The sequence below is a fragment of the Salmo trutta genome, unplaced genomic scaffold, assembly GCF_901001165.1.
Source record: "Salmo trutta unplaced genomic scaffold, fSalTru1.1, whole genome shotgun sequence".
Lineage (NCBI taxonomy): Eukaryota > Metazoa > Chordata > Actinopteri > Salmoniformes > Salmonidae > Salmo > Salmo trutta.
Window position 1 is genome coordinate 28,068 of NW_021822683.1, and position 17,500 is coordinate 45,567.

The 17,500-nt window shown below is 43.2% G+C and overlaps 1 protein-coding gene across 1 annotated transcript in view; it reads left to right on the forward strand.

The window, feature by feature from the left end:
- Positions 1 to 17,500, forward strand: part of LOC115183286 (dual specificity mitogen-activated protein kinase kinase 5-like) — a 90,350-nt gene that overhangs the window by 20,107 nt on the left and 52,743 nt on the right. The window contains exon 6 of the mRNA XM_029744611.1: positions 14,136 to 14,209. Within this exon, the coding sequence (XP_029600471.1) occupies positions 14,136 to 14,209 (74 nt within the window). The remainder of the gene's footprint in view (positions 1 to 14,135; positions 14,210 to 17,500) is intronic.

Below are 17,500 nucleotides of genomic sequence, written 5' to 3' on the forward strand. Positions count from 1 at the left end.
TCAGTGAGTGGAAGTGTAATTCTACACAGGTCCGTGATGTGGAAGGTAGTAGATTCTCACAGAGGTCAGTGAGGTTGAAAGGTAATAAGATTTACATAGAGGTCAGTGGATGTGGAAGGTAGTAGATTCTACACAGAGATCAGGGATGTGGAAGTTAGTAGATTCTACAGAGGTCAGTGATGTGGAAGATAGTAGATTCTACACAGAGGTCAGTGAGGTGGAAGGTAGTAGATTCTACAGAGGTCAGTGATGTGGAAGGTAGTAGATTCAACAGAGGTCAGTGATGTGGAAGAAAGTAGATTCAACAGAGGTCAGTGATGTGGAAGGTAGTAGTTTCTACAGAGGTCAGTGATGTGGAAGGTAGTAGATTCTACAGAGGTCAGTGATGTGGAAGGTAGTAGATTCTACACAGAGATCAGTGATGTGGAAGGTAGTAGATTCTACACAGAGGTCAGTGATGTTAAAGGTAGTAGATTCTACAGAGGTCAGTGATGTGGAAGGTAGTAGATTCTACAGAGGTCAGTGATGTGGAAGGTAGTAGATTCTACAGAGGTCAGTGATGTGGAAGGTAGTAGATTCTACACAGAGGTCAGTGATGTGGAAGGTAGTAGATTCTACACAATGGTCAGTGATGTGGAAGGGAGTAGATTCAACAGAGGTCAGTGATGTGGAAGGAAGTAGATTCAACAGAGGTCAGTGATGTGGAAGGTAGTAGATTCAACACAGAGGTCAGTGATGTGGAAGGTAGTAGATTCTCCAGAGGTCAGTGAGGTGGAAGGTAGTAGATTCTACAGAGGTCAGTGATGTGGAAGGTAGTAGATTCTACAGAGGTCAGTGATGTGGAAGGTAGTAGATTCTACACAGAGATCAGTGATGTGGAAGGTAGTAGATTCTACACAGAGATCAGTGATGTGGAAGGTAGTAGATTCTACACAGAGGTCAGTGATGTGGAAGGTAGTAGATTCTCCAGAGGTCAGTGATGTGGAAGGTAGTAGATTCTCCAGAGGTCAGTGAGGTGGAAGGTGGTAGATTCTACAGAGGTCAGTGATGTGGAAGGTAGTAGATTCTACACAGAGGTCAGTGATGTGGAAGGTAGTAGATTCTCCAGAGGTCAGTGAGGTGGAAGGTAGTAGATTCTACAGAGGTCAGTGATGTGGAAGGTAGTAGATTCTACAGAGGTCAGTGATGTGGAAGGTAGTAGATTCTACACAGAGGTCAGTGAGGTGAAAGGTAATAGATTCTACATAGAGGTCAGTGATGTGGAAGGTAGTAGATTCTACACAGAGATCAGGGATGTGGAAGTTAGTAGATTCTACAGAGGTCAGTGATGTGGAAGATAGTAGATTCTACACAGAGGTCAGTGAGGTGGAAGGTAGTAGATTCTACAGAGGTCAGTGATGTGGAAGAAAGTAGATTCAACAGAGGTCAGTGATGTGGAAGGTAGTAGTTTCTACAGAGGTCAGTGATGTGGAAGGTAGTAGATTCTACAGAGGTCAGTGATGTGGAAGGTAGTAGATTCTACACAGAGATCAGTGATGTGGAAGGTAGTAGATTCTACACAGAGGTCAGTGATGTTAAAGGTAGTAGATTCTACAGAGGTCAGTGATGTGGAAGGTAGTAGATTCTACAGATGTCAGTGATGTGGAAGGTAGTAGATTCTACAGAGGTCAGTGATGTGGAAGGTAGTAGATTCTACACAGAGGTCAGTGATGTGGAAGGTAGTAGATTCTACACAATGGTCAGTGATGTGGAAGGGAGTAGATTCAACAGAGGTCAGTGATGTGGAAGGAAGTAGATTCAACAGAGGTCAGTGATGTGGAAGGAAGTAGATTCAACAGAGGTCAGTGATGTGGAAGGTAGTAGATTCAACACAGAGGTCAGTGATGTGGAAGGTAGTAGATTCTCCAGAGGTCAGTGAGGTGGAAGGTAGTAGATTCTACAGAGGTCAGTGATGTGGAAGGTAGTAGATTCTACAGAGGTCAGTGATGTGGAAGGTAGTAGATTCTACACAGAGATCAGTGATGTGGAAGGTAGTAGATTCTACACAGAGATCAGTGATGTGGAAGGTAGTAGATTCTACACAGAGGTCAGTGATGTGGAAGGTAGTAGATTCTCCAGAGGTCAGTGATGTGGAAGGTAGTAGATTCTCCAGAGGTCAGTGAGGTGGAAGGTGGTAGATTCTACAGAGGTCAGTGATGTGGAAGGTAGTAGATTCTACAGAGGTCAGTGATGTGGAAGGTAGTAGATTCTACACAGAGATCAGTGATGTGGAAGGTAGTAGATTCTACACAGAGATCAGTGATGTGGAAGGTAGTAGATTCTACACAGAGATCAGTGATGTGGAAGGTAGTAGATTCTACAGAGGTCAGTGATGTGGAAGGTAGTAGATTCTACACAGAGGTCAGTGATGTGAAAGGTAGTAGATTCTACACAGAGGTCAGTGACGTGGAAGGTAGTAGATTCTACACAGAGGTCAGTGATGTAGAACGTAGTAGATTCTACACAGAGGTCAGTGATGTGGAAGGTAGTAGATTCTACAGAGGTCAGTGACGTAGAACGTAGTAGATTCTACAGAGGTCAGTGATGTGGAAGGTAGTAGATTCAACAGAGGTCAGTGATGTGGAAGGTAGTAGATTCTACAGAGGTCAGTGATGTGGAAGGTAATAGATTCTACAGAGGTCAGTGATGTGGAAGGTAGTAGATTCTACAGACGTCAGTGATGTGGAAGGTAGTATATTCTACACAGAGATCAGTGATGTGGAAGGTAGTAGATTCTACACAGAGATCATTGATGTGGAAGGTAGTAGATTCTACAGAGGTCAGTGATGTGGAAGTTAGTAGATTCTACACAGAGGTCAGTGATGTGGAAGGTAGTAGATTCTACAGAGGTCAGTGATGTGGAAGTTAGTAGATTCTACACAGAGGTCAGTGATGTGGAAGGTAGTAGATTCTACAGAGGTCAGTGATGTGGAAGGTAGTAGATTCTACACAGAGGTCAGTGATGTGGAAGGTAGTAGATTCTACAGAGGTCAGTGATGTGGAAGGTAGTAGATTCTACAGAGGTCAGTGATGTGGAAGGTAGTAGATTCTACAGAGGTCAGTGATGTGGAAGGTAGTAGATTCTACAGAGGTCAGTGATTTGGAAGGTAGTAGATTCTACACAGAGGTCAGTGATGTGAAAGGTAGTAGATTCTACACAGAGGTCAGTGATGTGAAAGGTAGTAGATTCTACACAGAGGTCAGTGATGTGGAAGGTAGTAGATTCTACAGAGGTCAGTGACGTGGAAGGTAGTAGATTCTACAGAGGTCAGTGATGTGGAAGGTAGTAGATTCTACAGAGGTCAGTGATGTGGAAGGTAGTAGATTCTACAGAGGTCAGTGATGTGGAAGGTAGTAGATTCTACACAGAGGTCAGTGATGTGGAAGGTAGTAGATTCTACACAGAGGTCAGTGATGTGGAAGGTAGTAGATTCTACACAGAGGTCAGTGATGTGGAAGGGAGTAGATTCAACAGAGGTCAGTGATGTGGAAGTTAGTAGATTCTACAGAGGTCAGTGATGTGGAAGGTAGTAGGTTCTACAGAGGTCAGTGATGTGGAAGGTAGTAGATTCTACACAGAGATCAGTGATGTGGAAGGTAGTAGATTCTACACAGAGATCAGTGATGTGGAAGGTAGTAGATTCTACACAGAGATCAGTGATGTGCAAGGTAGTAGATTCTACAGAGGTCAGTGATGTGGAAGGTAGTAGATTCTACACAGAGGTCAGTGATGTGGAAGGTAGTAGAATCTACAGAGGTCAGTGATGTGGAAGGTAGTAGATTCTACACAGAGGTCAGTGATGTGGAAGGTAGTAGATTCTCCAGAGGTCAGTGATGTGTAAGGTAGGAGATTCTCCAGAGGTCAGTGAGGTGGAAGGTAGTAGATTCTACAGAGGTCAGTGATGTGGAAGGTAGTAGATTCTACAGAGGTCAGTGATGTGGAAGGTAGTAGATTCTACACAGGTCAGTGATGTGGAAGGTAGTAGATTCTACACAGAGGTCAGTGAGGTGAAAGGTAATAGATTCTACATAGAGGTCAGTGATGTGGAAGGGAGTAGATTCTACACAGAGGTCAGTGATGTGGAAGGTAGTAGATTCTACACAGGTCAGTGATGTGGAAGGTAGTAGATTCTACACAGAGATCAGGGATGTGGAAGGTAGTAGATTCTACAGAGGTCAGGGATGTGGAAGCTAGTAGATTCTACACAGAGATCAGGGATGTGGAAGTTAGTAGATTCTACAGAGGTCAGTGATGTGGAAGATAGTAGATTCTACACAGAGGTCAGTGATGTGGAAGGTAGTAGATTCAACAGAGGTCAGTGATGTGGAAGAAAGTAGATTCAACAGAGGTCAGTGATGTGGAAGGTAGTAGTTTCTACAGAGGTCAGTGATGTGGAAGGTAGTAGATTCTACACAGAGGTCAGTGATGTGGAAGGTAGTAGATTCTCCAGAGGTCAGTGATGTGGAAGGTAGTAGATTCTCCAGAGGTCAGTGAGGTGGAAGGTGGTAGATTCTACAGAGGTCAGTGATGTGGAAGGTAGTAGATTCTACAGAGGTCAGTGATGTGGAAGGTAGTAGATTCTACACAGAGATCAGTGATGTGGAAGGTAGTAGATTCTACACAGAGATCAGTGATGTGGAAGGTAGTAGATTCTACACAGAGATCAGTGATGTGGAAGGTAGTAGATTCTACAGAGGTCAGTGATGTGGAAGGTAGTAGATTCTACACAGAGGTCAGTGATGTGAAAGGTAGTAGATTCTACACAGAGGTCAGTGATGTGGAAGGTAGTAGATTCTACAGAGGTCAGTGACGTGGAAGGTAGTAGATTCTACAGAGGTCAGTGATGTGGAAGGTAGTAGATTCTACAGAGGTCAGTGATGTGGAAGGTAGTAGATTCTACACAGAGGTCAGTGATGTGGAAGGTAGTAGATTCTACACAGAGGTCAGTGATGTGGAAGGTAGTAGATTCTACACAGAGGTCAGTGATGTGGAAGGGAGTAGATTCAACAGAGGTCAGTGATGTGGAAGGTAGTAGATTCTACAGAGGTCAGTGATGTGGAAGGTAGTAGGTTCTACAGAGGTCAGTGATGTGGAAGGTAGTAGATTCTACACAGAGATCAGTGATGTGGAAGGTAGTAGATTCTACACAGAGATCAGTGATGTGGAAGGTAGTAGATTCTACACAGAGATCAGTGATGTGCAAGGTAGTAGATTCTACAGAGGTCAGTGATGTGGAAGGTAGTAGATTCTACACAGAGGTCAGTGATGTGGAAGGTAGTAGAATCTACAGAGGTCAGTGATGTGGAAGGTAGTAGATTCTACACAGAGGTCAGTGATGTGGAAGGTAGTAGATTCTACAGAGGTCAGTGATGTGTAAGGTAGGAGATTCTCCAGAGGTCAGTGAGGTGGAAGGTAGTAGATTCTACAGAGGTCAGTGATGTGGAAGGTAGTAGATTCTACAGAGGTCAGTGATGTGGAAGGTAGTAGATTCTACACAGGTCAGTGATGTGGAAGGTAGTAGATTCTACACAGAGGTCAGTGAGGTGAAAGGTAATAGATTCTACATAGAGGTCAGTGATGTGGAAGGGAGTAGATTCTACACAGAGGTCAGTGATGTGGAAGGTAGTAGATTCTACACAGGTCAGTGATGTGGAAGGTAGTAGATTCTACACAGAGATCAGGGATGTGGAAGGTAGTAGATTCTACAGAGGTCAGGGATGTGGAAGGTAGTAGATTCTACACAGAGATCAGGGATGTGGAAGTTAGTAGATTCTACAGAGGTCAGTGATGTGGAAGATAGTAGATTCTACACAGAGGTCAGTGATGTGGAAGGTAGTAGATTCAACAGAGGTCAGTGATGTGGAAGAAAGTAGATTCAACAGAGGTCAGTGATGTGGAAGGTAGTAGTTTCTACAGAGGTCAGTGATGTGGAAGGTAGTAGATTCTACAGAGGTCAGTGATGTGGAAGGAAATAGATTCTACACAGAGATCAGTGATGTGGAAGGTAGTAGATTCTACACAGAGGTCAGTGATGTGAAAGGTAGTAGATTCTACAGAGGTCAGTGATGTGGAAGGTAGTAGATTCTACAGAGGTCAGTGATGTGGAAGGTAGTAGATTCTACAGAGGTCAGTGATGTGGAAGGTAGTAGATTCTACACAGAGGTCAGTGATGTGGAAGGTAGTAGATTCTACACAGAGGTCAGTGATGTGGAAGGGAGTAGATTCAACAGAGGTCAGTGATGTGGAAGGAAGTAGATTCAACAGAGGTCAGTGATGTGGAAGGCAGTAGATTCAACACAGAGGTCAGTGATGTGGAATGTAGTAGATTCTCCAGAGGTCAGTGAGGTGGAAGGTAGTAGATTCTACAGAGGTCAGTGATGTGGAAGGTAGTAGATTCTACAGAGGTCAGTGATGTGGAAGGTAGTAGATTCAACACAGAGGTCAGTGAGGTGGAAGGTAGTAGATTCTACAGAGGTCAGTGATGTGGAAGGTAGTAGATTCTACACAGAGGTCAGTGATGTGGAAGGTAGTAGATTCTACAGAGGTCAGTGATGTGGAAGGTAGTAGATTCTACAGAGGTCAGTGATGTGGAAGGTAGTAGATTCTACACAGAGATCAGTGATGTGGAAGGTAGTAGATTCTACACAGAGATCAGTGATGTGGAAGGTAGTAGATTCTACACAGAGGTCAGTGATGTGGAAGGTAGTAGATTCAACACAGAGGTCAGTGATGTGGAAGGTAGTAGATTCTCCAGAGGTCAGTGAGGTGGAAGGTAGTAGATTCTACATAGGTCAGTGATGTGGAAGGTAGTAGATTCTACAGAGGTCAGTGAGAGTGGAAGGTAGTAGATTCAACACAGAGGTCAGTGAGGTGGAAGGTAGTAGATTCTACAGAGGTCAGTGATGTGGAAGGTAGTAGATTCTACAGAGGTCAGTGATGTGGAAGGTAGTAGATTCTACACAGAGGTCAGTGATGTGGAAGGTAGTAGATTCTACAGAGGTCAGTGATGTGGAAGGTAGTAGATTCTACAGAGGTCAGTGATGTGGAAGGTAGTAGATTCTACAGAGGTCAGTGATGTGGAAGGTAGTAGATTCTACACAGAGATCAGTGATGTGGAAGGTAGTAGATTCTACACAGAGATCAGTGATGTGGAAGGTAGTAGATTCTACACAGAGGTCAGTGATGTGGAAGGTAGTAGATTCTCCAGAGGTCAGTGAGGTGGAAGGTAGTAGATTCTACAGAGGTCAGTGATGTGGAAGGTAGTAGATTCTACAGAGGTCAGTGATGTGGAAGGTAGTAGATTCTACACAGAGATCATTGATGTGGAATGTAGTAGATTCTACACAGAGATCGGTGATGTGGAAGGTAGTAGATTCTACACAGAGATCAGTGATGTGGAAGGTAGTAGATTCTACAGAGGTCAGTGATGTGGAAGGTAGTAGATTCTACACAGAGGTCAGTGATGTGAAAGGTAGTAGATTCTACACAGAGGTCAGTGATGTGGAAGGTAGTAGATTCTACAGAGGTCAGTGACGTAGAACGTAGTAGATTCTACAGAGGTCAGTGATGTGGAAGGGAGTAGATTCTACACAGAGGTCAGTGATGTGGAAGGTAGTAGATTCTACACAGGTCAGTGATGTGGAAGGTAGTAGATTCTACACAGAGATCAGGGATGTGGAAGGTAGTAGATTCTACAGAGGTCAGGGATGTGGAAGGTAGTAGATTCTACACAGAGATCAGGGATGTGGAAGTTAGTAGATTCTACAGAGGTCAGTGATGTGGAAGATAGTAGATTCTACACAGAGGTCAGTGATGTGGAAGGCAGTAGATTCAACAGAGGTCAGTGATGTGGAAGAAAGTAGATTCAACAGAGGTCAGTGATGTGGAAGGTAGTAGTTTCTACAGAGGTCAGTGATGTGGAAGGTAGTAGATTCTACAGAGGTCAGTGATGTGGAAGGAAATAGATTCTACACAGAGATCAGTGATGTGGAAGGTAGTAGATTCTACACAGAGGTCAGTGATGTTAAAGGTAGTAGATTCTACAGAGGTCAGTGATGTGGAAGGTAGTAGATTCTACAGAGGTCAGTGATGTGGAAGGTAGTAGATTCTACAGAGGTCAGTGATGTGGAAGGTAGTAGATTCTACACAGAGGTCAGTGATGTGGAAGGTAGTAGATTCTACACAGAGGTCAGTGATGTGGAAGGGAGTAGATTCAACAGAGGTCAGTGATGTGGAAGGAAGTAGATTCAACAGAGGTCAGTGATGTGGAAGGCAGTAGATTCAACACAGAGGTCAGTGATGTGGAATGTAGTAGATTCTCCAGAGGTCAGTGAGGTGGAAGGGAGTAGATTCTACAGAGGTCAGTGATGTGGAAGGTAGTAGATTCTACAGAGGTCAGTGATGTGGAAGGTAGTAGATTCAACACAGAGGTCAGTGAGGTGGAAGGTAGTAGATTCTATAGAGGTCAGTGATGTGGAAGGTAGTAGATTCTACACAGAGGTCAGTGATGTGGAAGGTAGTAGATTCTACAGAGGTCAGTGATGTGGAAGTTAGTAGATTCTACAGAGGTCAGTGATGTGGAAGGTAGTAGATTCTACACAGAGATCAGTGATGTGGAAGGTAGTAGATTCTACACTTAGATCAGTGATGTGGAAGGTAGTAGATTCTACACAGAGGTCAGTGATGTGGAAGGTAGTAGATTCAACACAGAGGTCAGTGATGTGGAAGGTAGTAGATTCTCCAGAGGTCAGTGAGGTGGAAGGTAGTAGATTCTACATAGGTCAGTGATGTGGAAGGTAGTAGATTCTACAGAGGTCAGTGAGAGTGGAAGGTAGTAGATTCAACACAGAGGTCAGTGAGGTGGAAGGTAGTAGATTCTACAGAGGTCAGTGATGTGGAAGGTAGTAGATTCTACAGAGGTCAGTGATGTGGAAGGTAGTAGATTCTACACAGAGGTCAGTGATGTGGAAGGTAGTAGATTCTACAGAGGTCAGTGATGTGGAAGGTAGTAGATTCTACAGAGGTCAGTGATGTGGAAGGTAGTAGATTCTACAGAGGTCAGTGATGTGGAAGGTAGTAGATTCTACACAGAGATCAGTGATGTGGAAGGTAGTAGATTCTACACAGAGATCAGTGATGTGGAAGGTAGTAGATTCTACACAGAGGTCAGTGATGTGGAAGGTAGTAGATTCTCCAGAGGTCAGTGAGGTGGAAGGTAGTAGATTCTACAGAGGTCAGTGATGTGGAAGGTAGTAGATTCTACAGAGGTCAGTGATGTGGAAGGTAGTAGATTCTACACAGAGATCATTGATGTGGAATGTAGTAGATTCTACACAGAGATCAGTGATGTGGAAGGTAGTAGATTCTACACAGAGATCAGTGATGTGGAAGGTAGTAGATTCTACAGAGGTCAGTGATGTGGAAGGTAGTAGATTCTACACAGAGGTCAGTGATGTGGAAGGTAGTAGATTCTACACAGAGGTCAGTGATGTGGAAGGTAGTAGATTCTACAGAGGTCAGTGACGTAGAACGTAGTAGATTCTACAGAGGTCAGTGATGTGGAAGGGAGTAGATTCTACACAGAGGTCAGTGATGTGGAAGGTAGTAGATTCTACACAGGTCAGTGATGTGGAAGGTAGTAGATTCTACACAGAGATCAGGGATGTGGAAGGTAGTAGATTCTACAGAGGTCAGGGATGTGGAAGGTAGTAGATTCTACACAGAGATCAGGGATGTGGAAGTTAGTAGATTCTACAGAGGTCAGTGATGTGGAAGATAGTAGATTCTACACAGAGGTCAGTGATGTGGAAGGTAGTAGATTCAACAGAGGTCAGTGATGTGGAAGAAAGTAGATTCAACAGAGGTCAGTGATGTGGAAGGTAGTAGTTTCTACAGAGGTCAGTGATGTGGAAGGTAGTAGATTCTACAGAGGTCAGTGATGTGGAAGGAAATAGATTCTACACAGAGATCAGTGATGTGGAAGGTAGTAGATTCTACACAGAGGTCAGTGATGTTAAAGGTAGTAGATTCTACAGAGGTCAGTGATGTGGAAGGTAGTAGATTCTACAGAGGTCAGTGATGTGGAAGGTAGTAGATTCTACAGAGGTCAGTGATGTGGAAGGTAGTAGATTCTACACAGAGGTCAGTGATGTGGAAGGTAGTAGATTCTACACAGAGGTCAGTGATGTGGAAGGGAGTAGATTCAACAGAGGTCAGTGATGTGGAAGGAAGTAGATTCAACAGAGGTCAGTGATGTGGAAGGCAGTAGATTCAACACAGAGGTCAGTGATGTGGAAGGTAGTAGATTCTCCAGAGGTCAGTGAGGTGGAAGGTAGTAGATTCTACAGAGGTCAGTGATGTGGAAGGTAGTAGATTCTACAGAGGTCAGTGATGTGGAAGGTAGTAGATTCAACACAGAGGTCAGTGAGGTGGAAGGTAGTAGATTCTATAGAGGTCAGTGATGTGGAAGGTAGTAGATTCTACACAGAGGTCAGTGATGTGGAAGGTAGTAGATTCTACAGAGGTCAGTGATGTGGAAGGTAGTAGATTCTACAGAGGTCAGTGATGTGGAAGGTAGTAGATTCTACAGAGGTCAGTGATGTGGAAGGTAGTAGATTCTACACAGAGATCAGTGATGTGGAAGGTAGTAGATTCTACACAGAGATCAGTGATGTGGAAGGTAGTAGATTCTACACAGAGGTCAGTGATGTGGAAGGTAGTAGATTCTCCAGAGGTCAGTGAGGTGGAAGGTAGTAGATTCTACAGAGGTCAGTGATGTGGAAGGTAGTAGATTCTACAGAGGTCAGTGATGTGGAAGGTAGTAGATTCTACACAGAGATCATTGATGTGGAATGTAGTAGATTCTACACAGAGATCAGTGATGTGGAAGGTAGTAGATTCTACACAGAGATCAGTGATGTGGAAGGTAGTAGATTCTACAGAGGTCAGTGATGTGGAAGGTAGTAGATTCTACACAGAGGTCAGTGATGTGAAAGGTAGTAGATTCTACACAGAGGTCAGTGATGTGGAAGGTAGTAGATTCTACAGAGGTCAGTGACGTAGAACGTAGTAGATTCTACAGAGGTCAGTGATGTGGAAGGGAGTAGATTCTACACAGAGGTCAGTGATGTGGAAGGTAGTAGATTCTACACAGGTCAGTGATGTGGAAGGTAGTAGATTCTACACAGAGATCAGGGATGTGGAAGGTAGTAGATTCTACAGAGGTCAGGGATGTGGAAGGTAGTAGATTCTACACAGAGATCAGGGATGTGGAAGTTAGTAGATTCTACAGAGGTCAGTGATGTGGAAGATAGTAGATTCTACACAGAGGTCAGTGATGTGGAAGGTAGTAGATTCAACAGAGGTCAGTGATGTGGAAGAAAGTAGATTCAACAGAGGTCAGTGATGTGGAAGGTAGTAGTTTCTACAGAGGTCAGTGATGTGGAAGGTAGTAGATTCTACAGAGGTCAGTGATGTGGAAGGAAATAGATTCTACACAGAGATCAGTGATGTGGAAGGTAGTAGATTCTACACAGAGGTCAGTGATGTTAAAGGTAGTAGATTCTACAGAGGTCAGTGATGTGGAAGGTAGTAGATTCTACAGAGGTCAGTGATGTGGAAGGTAGTAGATTCTACAGAGGTCAGTGATGTGGAAGGTAGTAGATTCTACACAGAGGTCAGTGATGTGGAAGGTAGTAGATTCTACACAGAGGTCAGTGATGTGGAAGGGAGTAGATTCAACAGAGGTCAGTGATGTTGAAGGAAGTAGATTCAACAGAGGTCAGTGATGTGGAAGGCAGTAGATTCAACACAGAGGTCAGTGATGTGGAAGGTAGTAGATTCTCCAGAGGTCAGTGAGGTGGAAGGTAGTAGATTCTACAGAGGTCAGTGATGTGGAAGGTAGTAGATTCTACAGAGGTCAGTGATGTGGAAGGTAGTAGATTCAACACAGAGGTCAGTGAGGTGGAAGGTAGTAGATTCTATAGAGGTCAGTGATGTGGAAGGTAGTAGATTCTACACAGAGGTCAGTGATGTGGAAGGTAGTAGATTCTACAGAGGTCAGTGATGTGGAAGGTAGTAGATTCTACAGAGGTCAGTGATGTGGAAGGTAGTAGATTCTACACAGAGATCAGTGATGTGGAAGGTAGTAGATTCTACACAGAGATCAGTGATGTGGAAGGTAGTAGATTCTACACAGAGGTCAGTGATGTGGAAGGTAGTAGATTCAACACAGAGATCAGTGATGTGGAAGGTAGTAGATTCTACACAGAGGTCAGTGATGTGGAAGGTAGTAGATTCAACACAGAGGTCAGTGAGGTGGAAGGTAGTAGATTCTATAGAGGTCAGTGATGTGGAAGGTAGTAGATTCTACAGAGGTCAGTGATGTGGAAGGTAGTAGATTCTACACAGAGGTCAGTGATGTGGAAGGTAGTAGATTCTACAGAGGTCAGTGATGTGGAAGGTAGTAGATTCTACAGAGGTCAGTGATGTGGAAGGTAGTAGATTCTACAGAGGTCAGTGATGTGGAAGGTAGTAGATTCTACACAGAGATCAGTGATGTGGAAGGTAGTAGATTCTACACAGAGATCAGTGATGTGGAAGGTAGTAGATTCTACACAGAGATCAGTGATGTGGAAGGTAATAGATTCTACAGAGGTCAGTGATGTGGAAGGTAGTAGATTCTACACAGAGGTCAGTGATGTGAAAGGTAGTAGATTCTACACAGAGGTCAGTGATGTGGAAGGTAGTAGATTCTACAGAGGTCAGTGACGTAGAACGTAGTAGATTCTACAGAGGTCAGTGATGTGGAAGGTAGTAGATTCTCCAGAGGTCAGTGATGTGGAAGGTAGTAGATTCAACAGATGTCAGTGATGTTGAAGGTAGTAGATTCTACAGAGGTCAGTGATGTGGAAGGTAATAGATTCTACAGAGGTCAGTGATGTGGAAGGTAGTAGATTATACACAGAGATCAGTGATGTGGAAGGTAGTAGATTCTACAGAGGTCGGTGATGTGGAAGTTAGTAGATTCTACACAGAGGTCAGTGATGTGGAAGGTAGTAGAATCTACAGAGGTCAGTGATGTGGAAGGTAGTAGATTCTACACAGAGGTCAGTGATGTGGAAGGTAGTAGATTCTACAGAGTTCAGTGATGTGGAAGGTAGTAGATTCTACAGAGGTCAGTGATGTGGAAGGTAGTAGATTCTACAGAGGTCAGTCATGTGGAAGGTAGTAGATTCTACAGAGAGGTCAGTGAGGTGGAAGGTAGTAGATTCTACAGAGGTCAGTGATGTGGAAGGTAGTAGATTCTACACAGAGGTCAGTGATGTGGAAGGTAGTAGATTCTACAGAGGTCAGTGATGTGGAAGAAAGTAGATTCTACAGAGGTCAGTGGTGTGGAAGGTAGTAGATTCAACAGAGGTCCGTGATGTTGAAGGTAGTAGATTCTACAGAGGTCAGTGATGTGGAAGGTAATAGATTCTACAGAGGTCAGTGATGTGGAAGGTAGTAGATTCTACAGACGTCAGTGATGTGGAAGGTAGTAGATTCTACACAGAGATCAGTGATGTGGAAGGTAGTAGATTATACACAGAGGTCAGTGATGTAGAAGGTAGTAGAATCTACAGAGGTCAGTGATGTGGAAGGTAGTAGATTCTACACAGAGGTCAGTGAGGTGGAAGGTAGTAGATTTGATGTGGAAGGTATACGTAGAATATCATGAAAGGAGATACAATCATGATGCTGTATACAGTACAGATATGCGATCTTAATTTGATCACTTTTGTCACAGAGAATCTTCCTGCTCGGCAGAAAATGTAACTTAGTAGTGTATTCAATGTTTAAATTGGCTTCTGAAGTTTGTAATTTCCACTTTAAAATGTCAGACTTGATTTGCCCCCCCCCCCCCCCCCCAAAAAAAATGTATCACAAAAATAATAATTCAATAATAATAATAATTTCCTGTTGCTGCAGGATAATCATTTCCTGTTTCTGCAGGATAATTTTCTTGCTGGGAGAAACTGGTGAAATGAAGATATATCATGAGTACAGTCTGATTGGCGGAGGTAGCAGCTGTTACTGTATGTACTTGTTTCTGTAGACGTCAAGCCTTCCAACATGCTGGTCAACACTAGAGGTCAAGTGAAGCTCTGTGACTTTGGAGTCAGCACGCAGGTACAGTCCCCCGTGTGTTTATACCTGTTTGTGTGTGTGTGTGTGTTTGTCTCTGTGTTTGTCTCTCTGTGTGTGTTTTTGTGTGTGTGTGTGTGTGTGTGTCTCTCTCTCCCTCTCTCTCTATGTCTCTCTCTCTCTGTCTGTGTCTCTCTCTCTCTCTCTGTCTCTCTCTCTCCCTCTCTCTCTCTGTCTCTCTCTCTCTCTCTCTCTCTCTCTGTCTCTCTCTCTCTCTGTGTGTGTGTCTCTCTCTCTCTCTCTGTGTGCTCTCTCTGTGTGTGTGTGTCTCTCTCTCTCTCTCTGTGTGTGTGTGTGTGTGTGTGTGTGTGTGTGTGTGTGTGTGTGTGTGTGTGTGTGTGTGTGTGTGTGTGTGTGTGTGTGTGTGTGTGTGTGTGTGTGTGTGTGGTCGACCTGTCAATCTGGACCTATTCATTGTGTCCTCACGACAGTGGAAGCACCTTGAGGGACAGCCTCTCACATTAACTTCCTCACTACCATTGTTCCACAGGCACTCCAAAACATGCAGTTGTTATAATTACTATTCACACACACATACACACACGTACACACACAACGCCAAAGCTTCATTGATATGCCTTTGATGGACGTGGCAAGAGCGTGGCTGGACAGACAATAGCTGAGGTGTGTGTGTGTCTGTGTGTCATGTCATTACGTCACCCTGGGACAGCCCTTCCAACTCCCCCAAAGACCCTCGGGAATAACTCCCCCCTACTCTCTCTCACCCTGTCACCCCCACGCCCCAATTTTAATTAATTTTCATCCCTCTCTCCTTGGAGATGTGAAGCAGCATTGACCCCTGCACAGGCTTCTGAATGCTAGCTTTACCTCAACACACACACTGCCCTGTAGGAAGGTCAGTGTCTCTGCCTTCCCTGAGCAGGACCTCCCCTCCAAACACAGGAGCCATCAGGGAACACAATCATTCACTCATTATCACAGCCCTGTCATCCATGGCATGTCCTATTGTGCTCACACACTCCGACGTCCCCACGTCCTCATCCTAGTCCCCTGTGAGAGGGGTGGGAACAGATCACGTTTCAATAGATTTGGGTATGTAAGTCTGGGAGGGAAAGGAGATGGGAGCGGTACTTAATGTAGGACAAACAGTCTCTGCCATGCCGACTCTTTTGTTTCAGTTATAGCCATCTCTATGGCCATCTTATTTCAGTTATAGTCATCTTGTTTCAGTTATACTCATCTTGTTTCAGTTATAGCCATCTTGTTTCAGTTATAGCCATCTTATTTCAGTTATAGCCATCTTGTTTCAGTTATACTCATCTTGTTTCAGTTATAGCCATCTTGTTTCAGTTATAGCCATCTTACATTTACATTTTAGTCATTTAGCAGACGCGCTTATCCAGAGCGACTTACAGTAGTGAATGCATACATTTCATACATCTTCAATTCATTTCATACATTTTTGTTTTCTCGTACTGGCCCCCCGTGGGAATCGAACCCACAACCCTGGCGTTGCAAACACCATTGCAAACACCATGCTCTACCAACTGAGCCACAGGGAGGCCCGTTTCAGTTATAGCCATCTTGTTTCAGTTATAGCCACCTTGTTTCAGTTATAGCCACCTTGTTTCAGTTATAGCCACCTTGTTTCAGTTATAGCCACTTTGTTTCAGTTATAGCCACCTTGTTTCAGTTATAGCCACCTTGTTTCAGTTATAGCCATCTTGTTTCAGTTATAGCCATCTTGTTTCAGTTATAGCCATCTTGTTTCAGTTATAACCACCTTGTTTCAGTTATAGCCACTTTGTTTCAGTTATAGCCACCTTGTTTCAGTTATAGCCACCTTGTTTCAGTTATAGCCATCTTGTTTCAGTTATAGCCATCTTATTTCAGTTATACTCATCTTATTTCAGTTATACTCATCTTGTTTGAGTTATAGCCATCTTGTTTGAGTTATAGCCATCTTATTTCAGTTATAGCCATCTTATTTCAGTTATAGTCATCTTGTTTCAGTTATAGCCATCTTATTTCAGTTATAGCCATCTTATTTCAGTTATAGCCATCTTATTTCAGTTATAGTCATCTTGTTTCAGTTATAGCCATCTTATTTCAGTTATAGTCATCTTGTTTCAGTTATAGTCATCTTGTTTCAGTTATAGCCATCTTATTTCAGTTATAGCCATCTTGTTTCAGTTATAGCCATCTTACATTTACATTTTAGTCATTTAGCAGACGCGCTTATCCAGAGCGACTTACAGTAGTGAATGCATACATTTCATACATCTTCAATTCATTTCATACATTTTTGTTTTCTCGTACTGGCCCCCCGTGGGAATCGAACCCACAACCCTGGCGTTGCAAACACCATTGCAAACACCATGCTCTACCAACTGAGCCACAGGGAGGCCCGTTTCAGTTATAGCCATCTTGTTTCAGTTATAGCCACCTTGTTTCAGTTATAGCCACCTTGTTTCAGTTATAGCCACCTTGTTTCAGTTATAGCCATCTTGTTTCAGTTATAGCCATCTTGTTTCAGTTATAGCCATCTTGTTTCAGTTATAACCACCTTGTTTCAGTTATAGCCACTTTGTTTCAGTTATAGCCACCTTGTTTCAGTTATAGCCACCTTGTTTCAGTTATAGCCACCTTGTTTCAGTTATAGCCATCTTGTTTCAGTTATAGCCACCTTGTTTCAGTTATAGCCACCTTGTTTCAGTTATAGCCATCACTATGGTCATCTTGTTTCAGTTATAGCCAACTTGTTTCAGTTATAGCCACCTTGTTTCAGTTATAGCCACTTTGTTTCAGTTATAGCCACCTTGTTTCAGTTATAGCCACCTTGTTTCAGTTATAGCCATATTGTTTCAGTTATAGTCATTTTGTTTCAGTTATAGCCATCTTATTTCAGTTATAGCCATCACTATGGTCATCTTGTTTCAGTTATAGCCATCTTGTTTCAATTATAGCCATCTTGTTTCAATTATAGCCACCTTGTTTCAGTTATAGCCATCACTATGGTCATCTTGTTTCAGTTATAGCCATCTTGTTTCAATTATAGCCATCACTATGGTCATCTTGTTTCAGTTATAGCCATCTTGTTTCAATTATAGCCATCTTGTTTCAATTATAGCCATCTTGTTTCAATTATAGCCATCGTGTTTCAATTATAGCCACCTTGTTTCAGTTATAGCCATCACTATGGTCATCTTGTTTCAGTTATAGCCATCTTGTTTCAATTATAGCCATCTTGTTTCAATTATAGCCATCTTGTTTCAATTATAGCCATCACTATGGTCATCTTGTTTCAGTTATAGC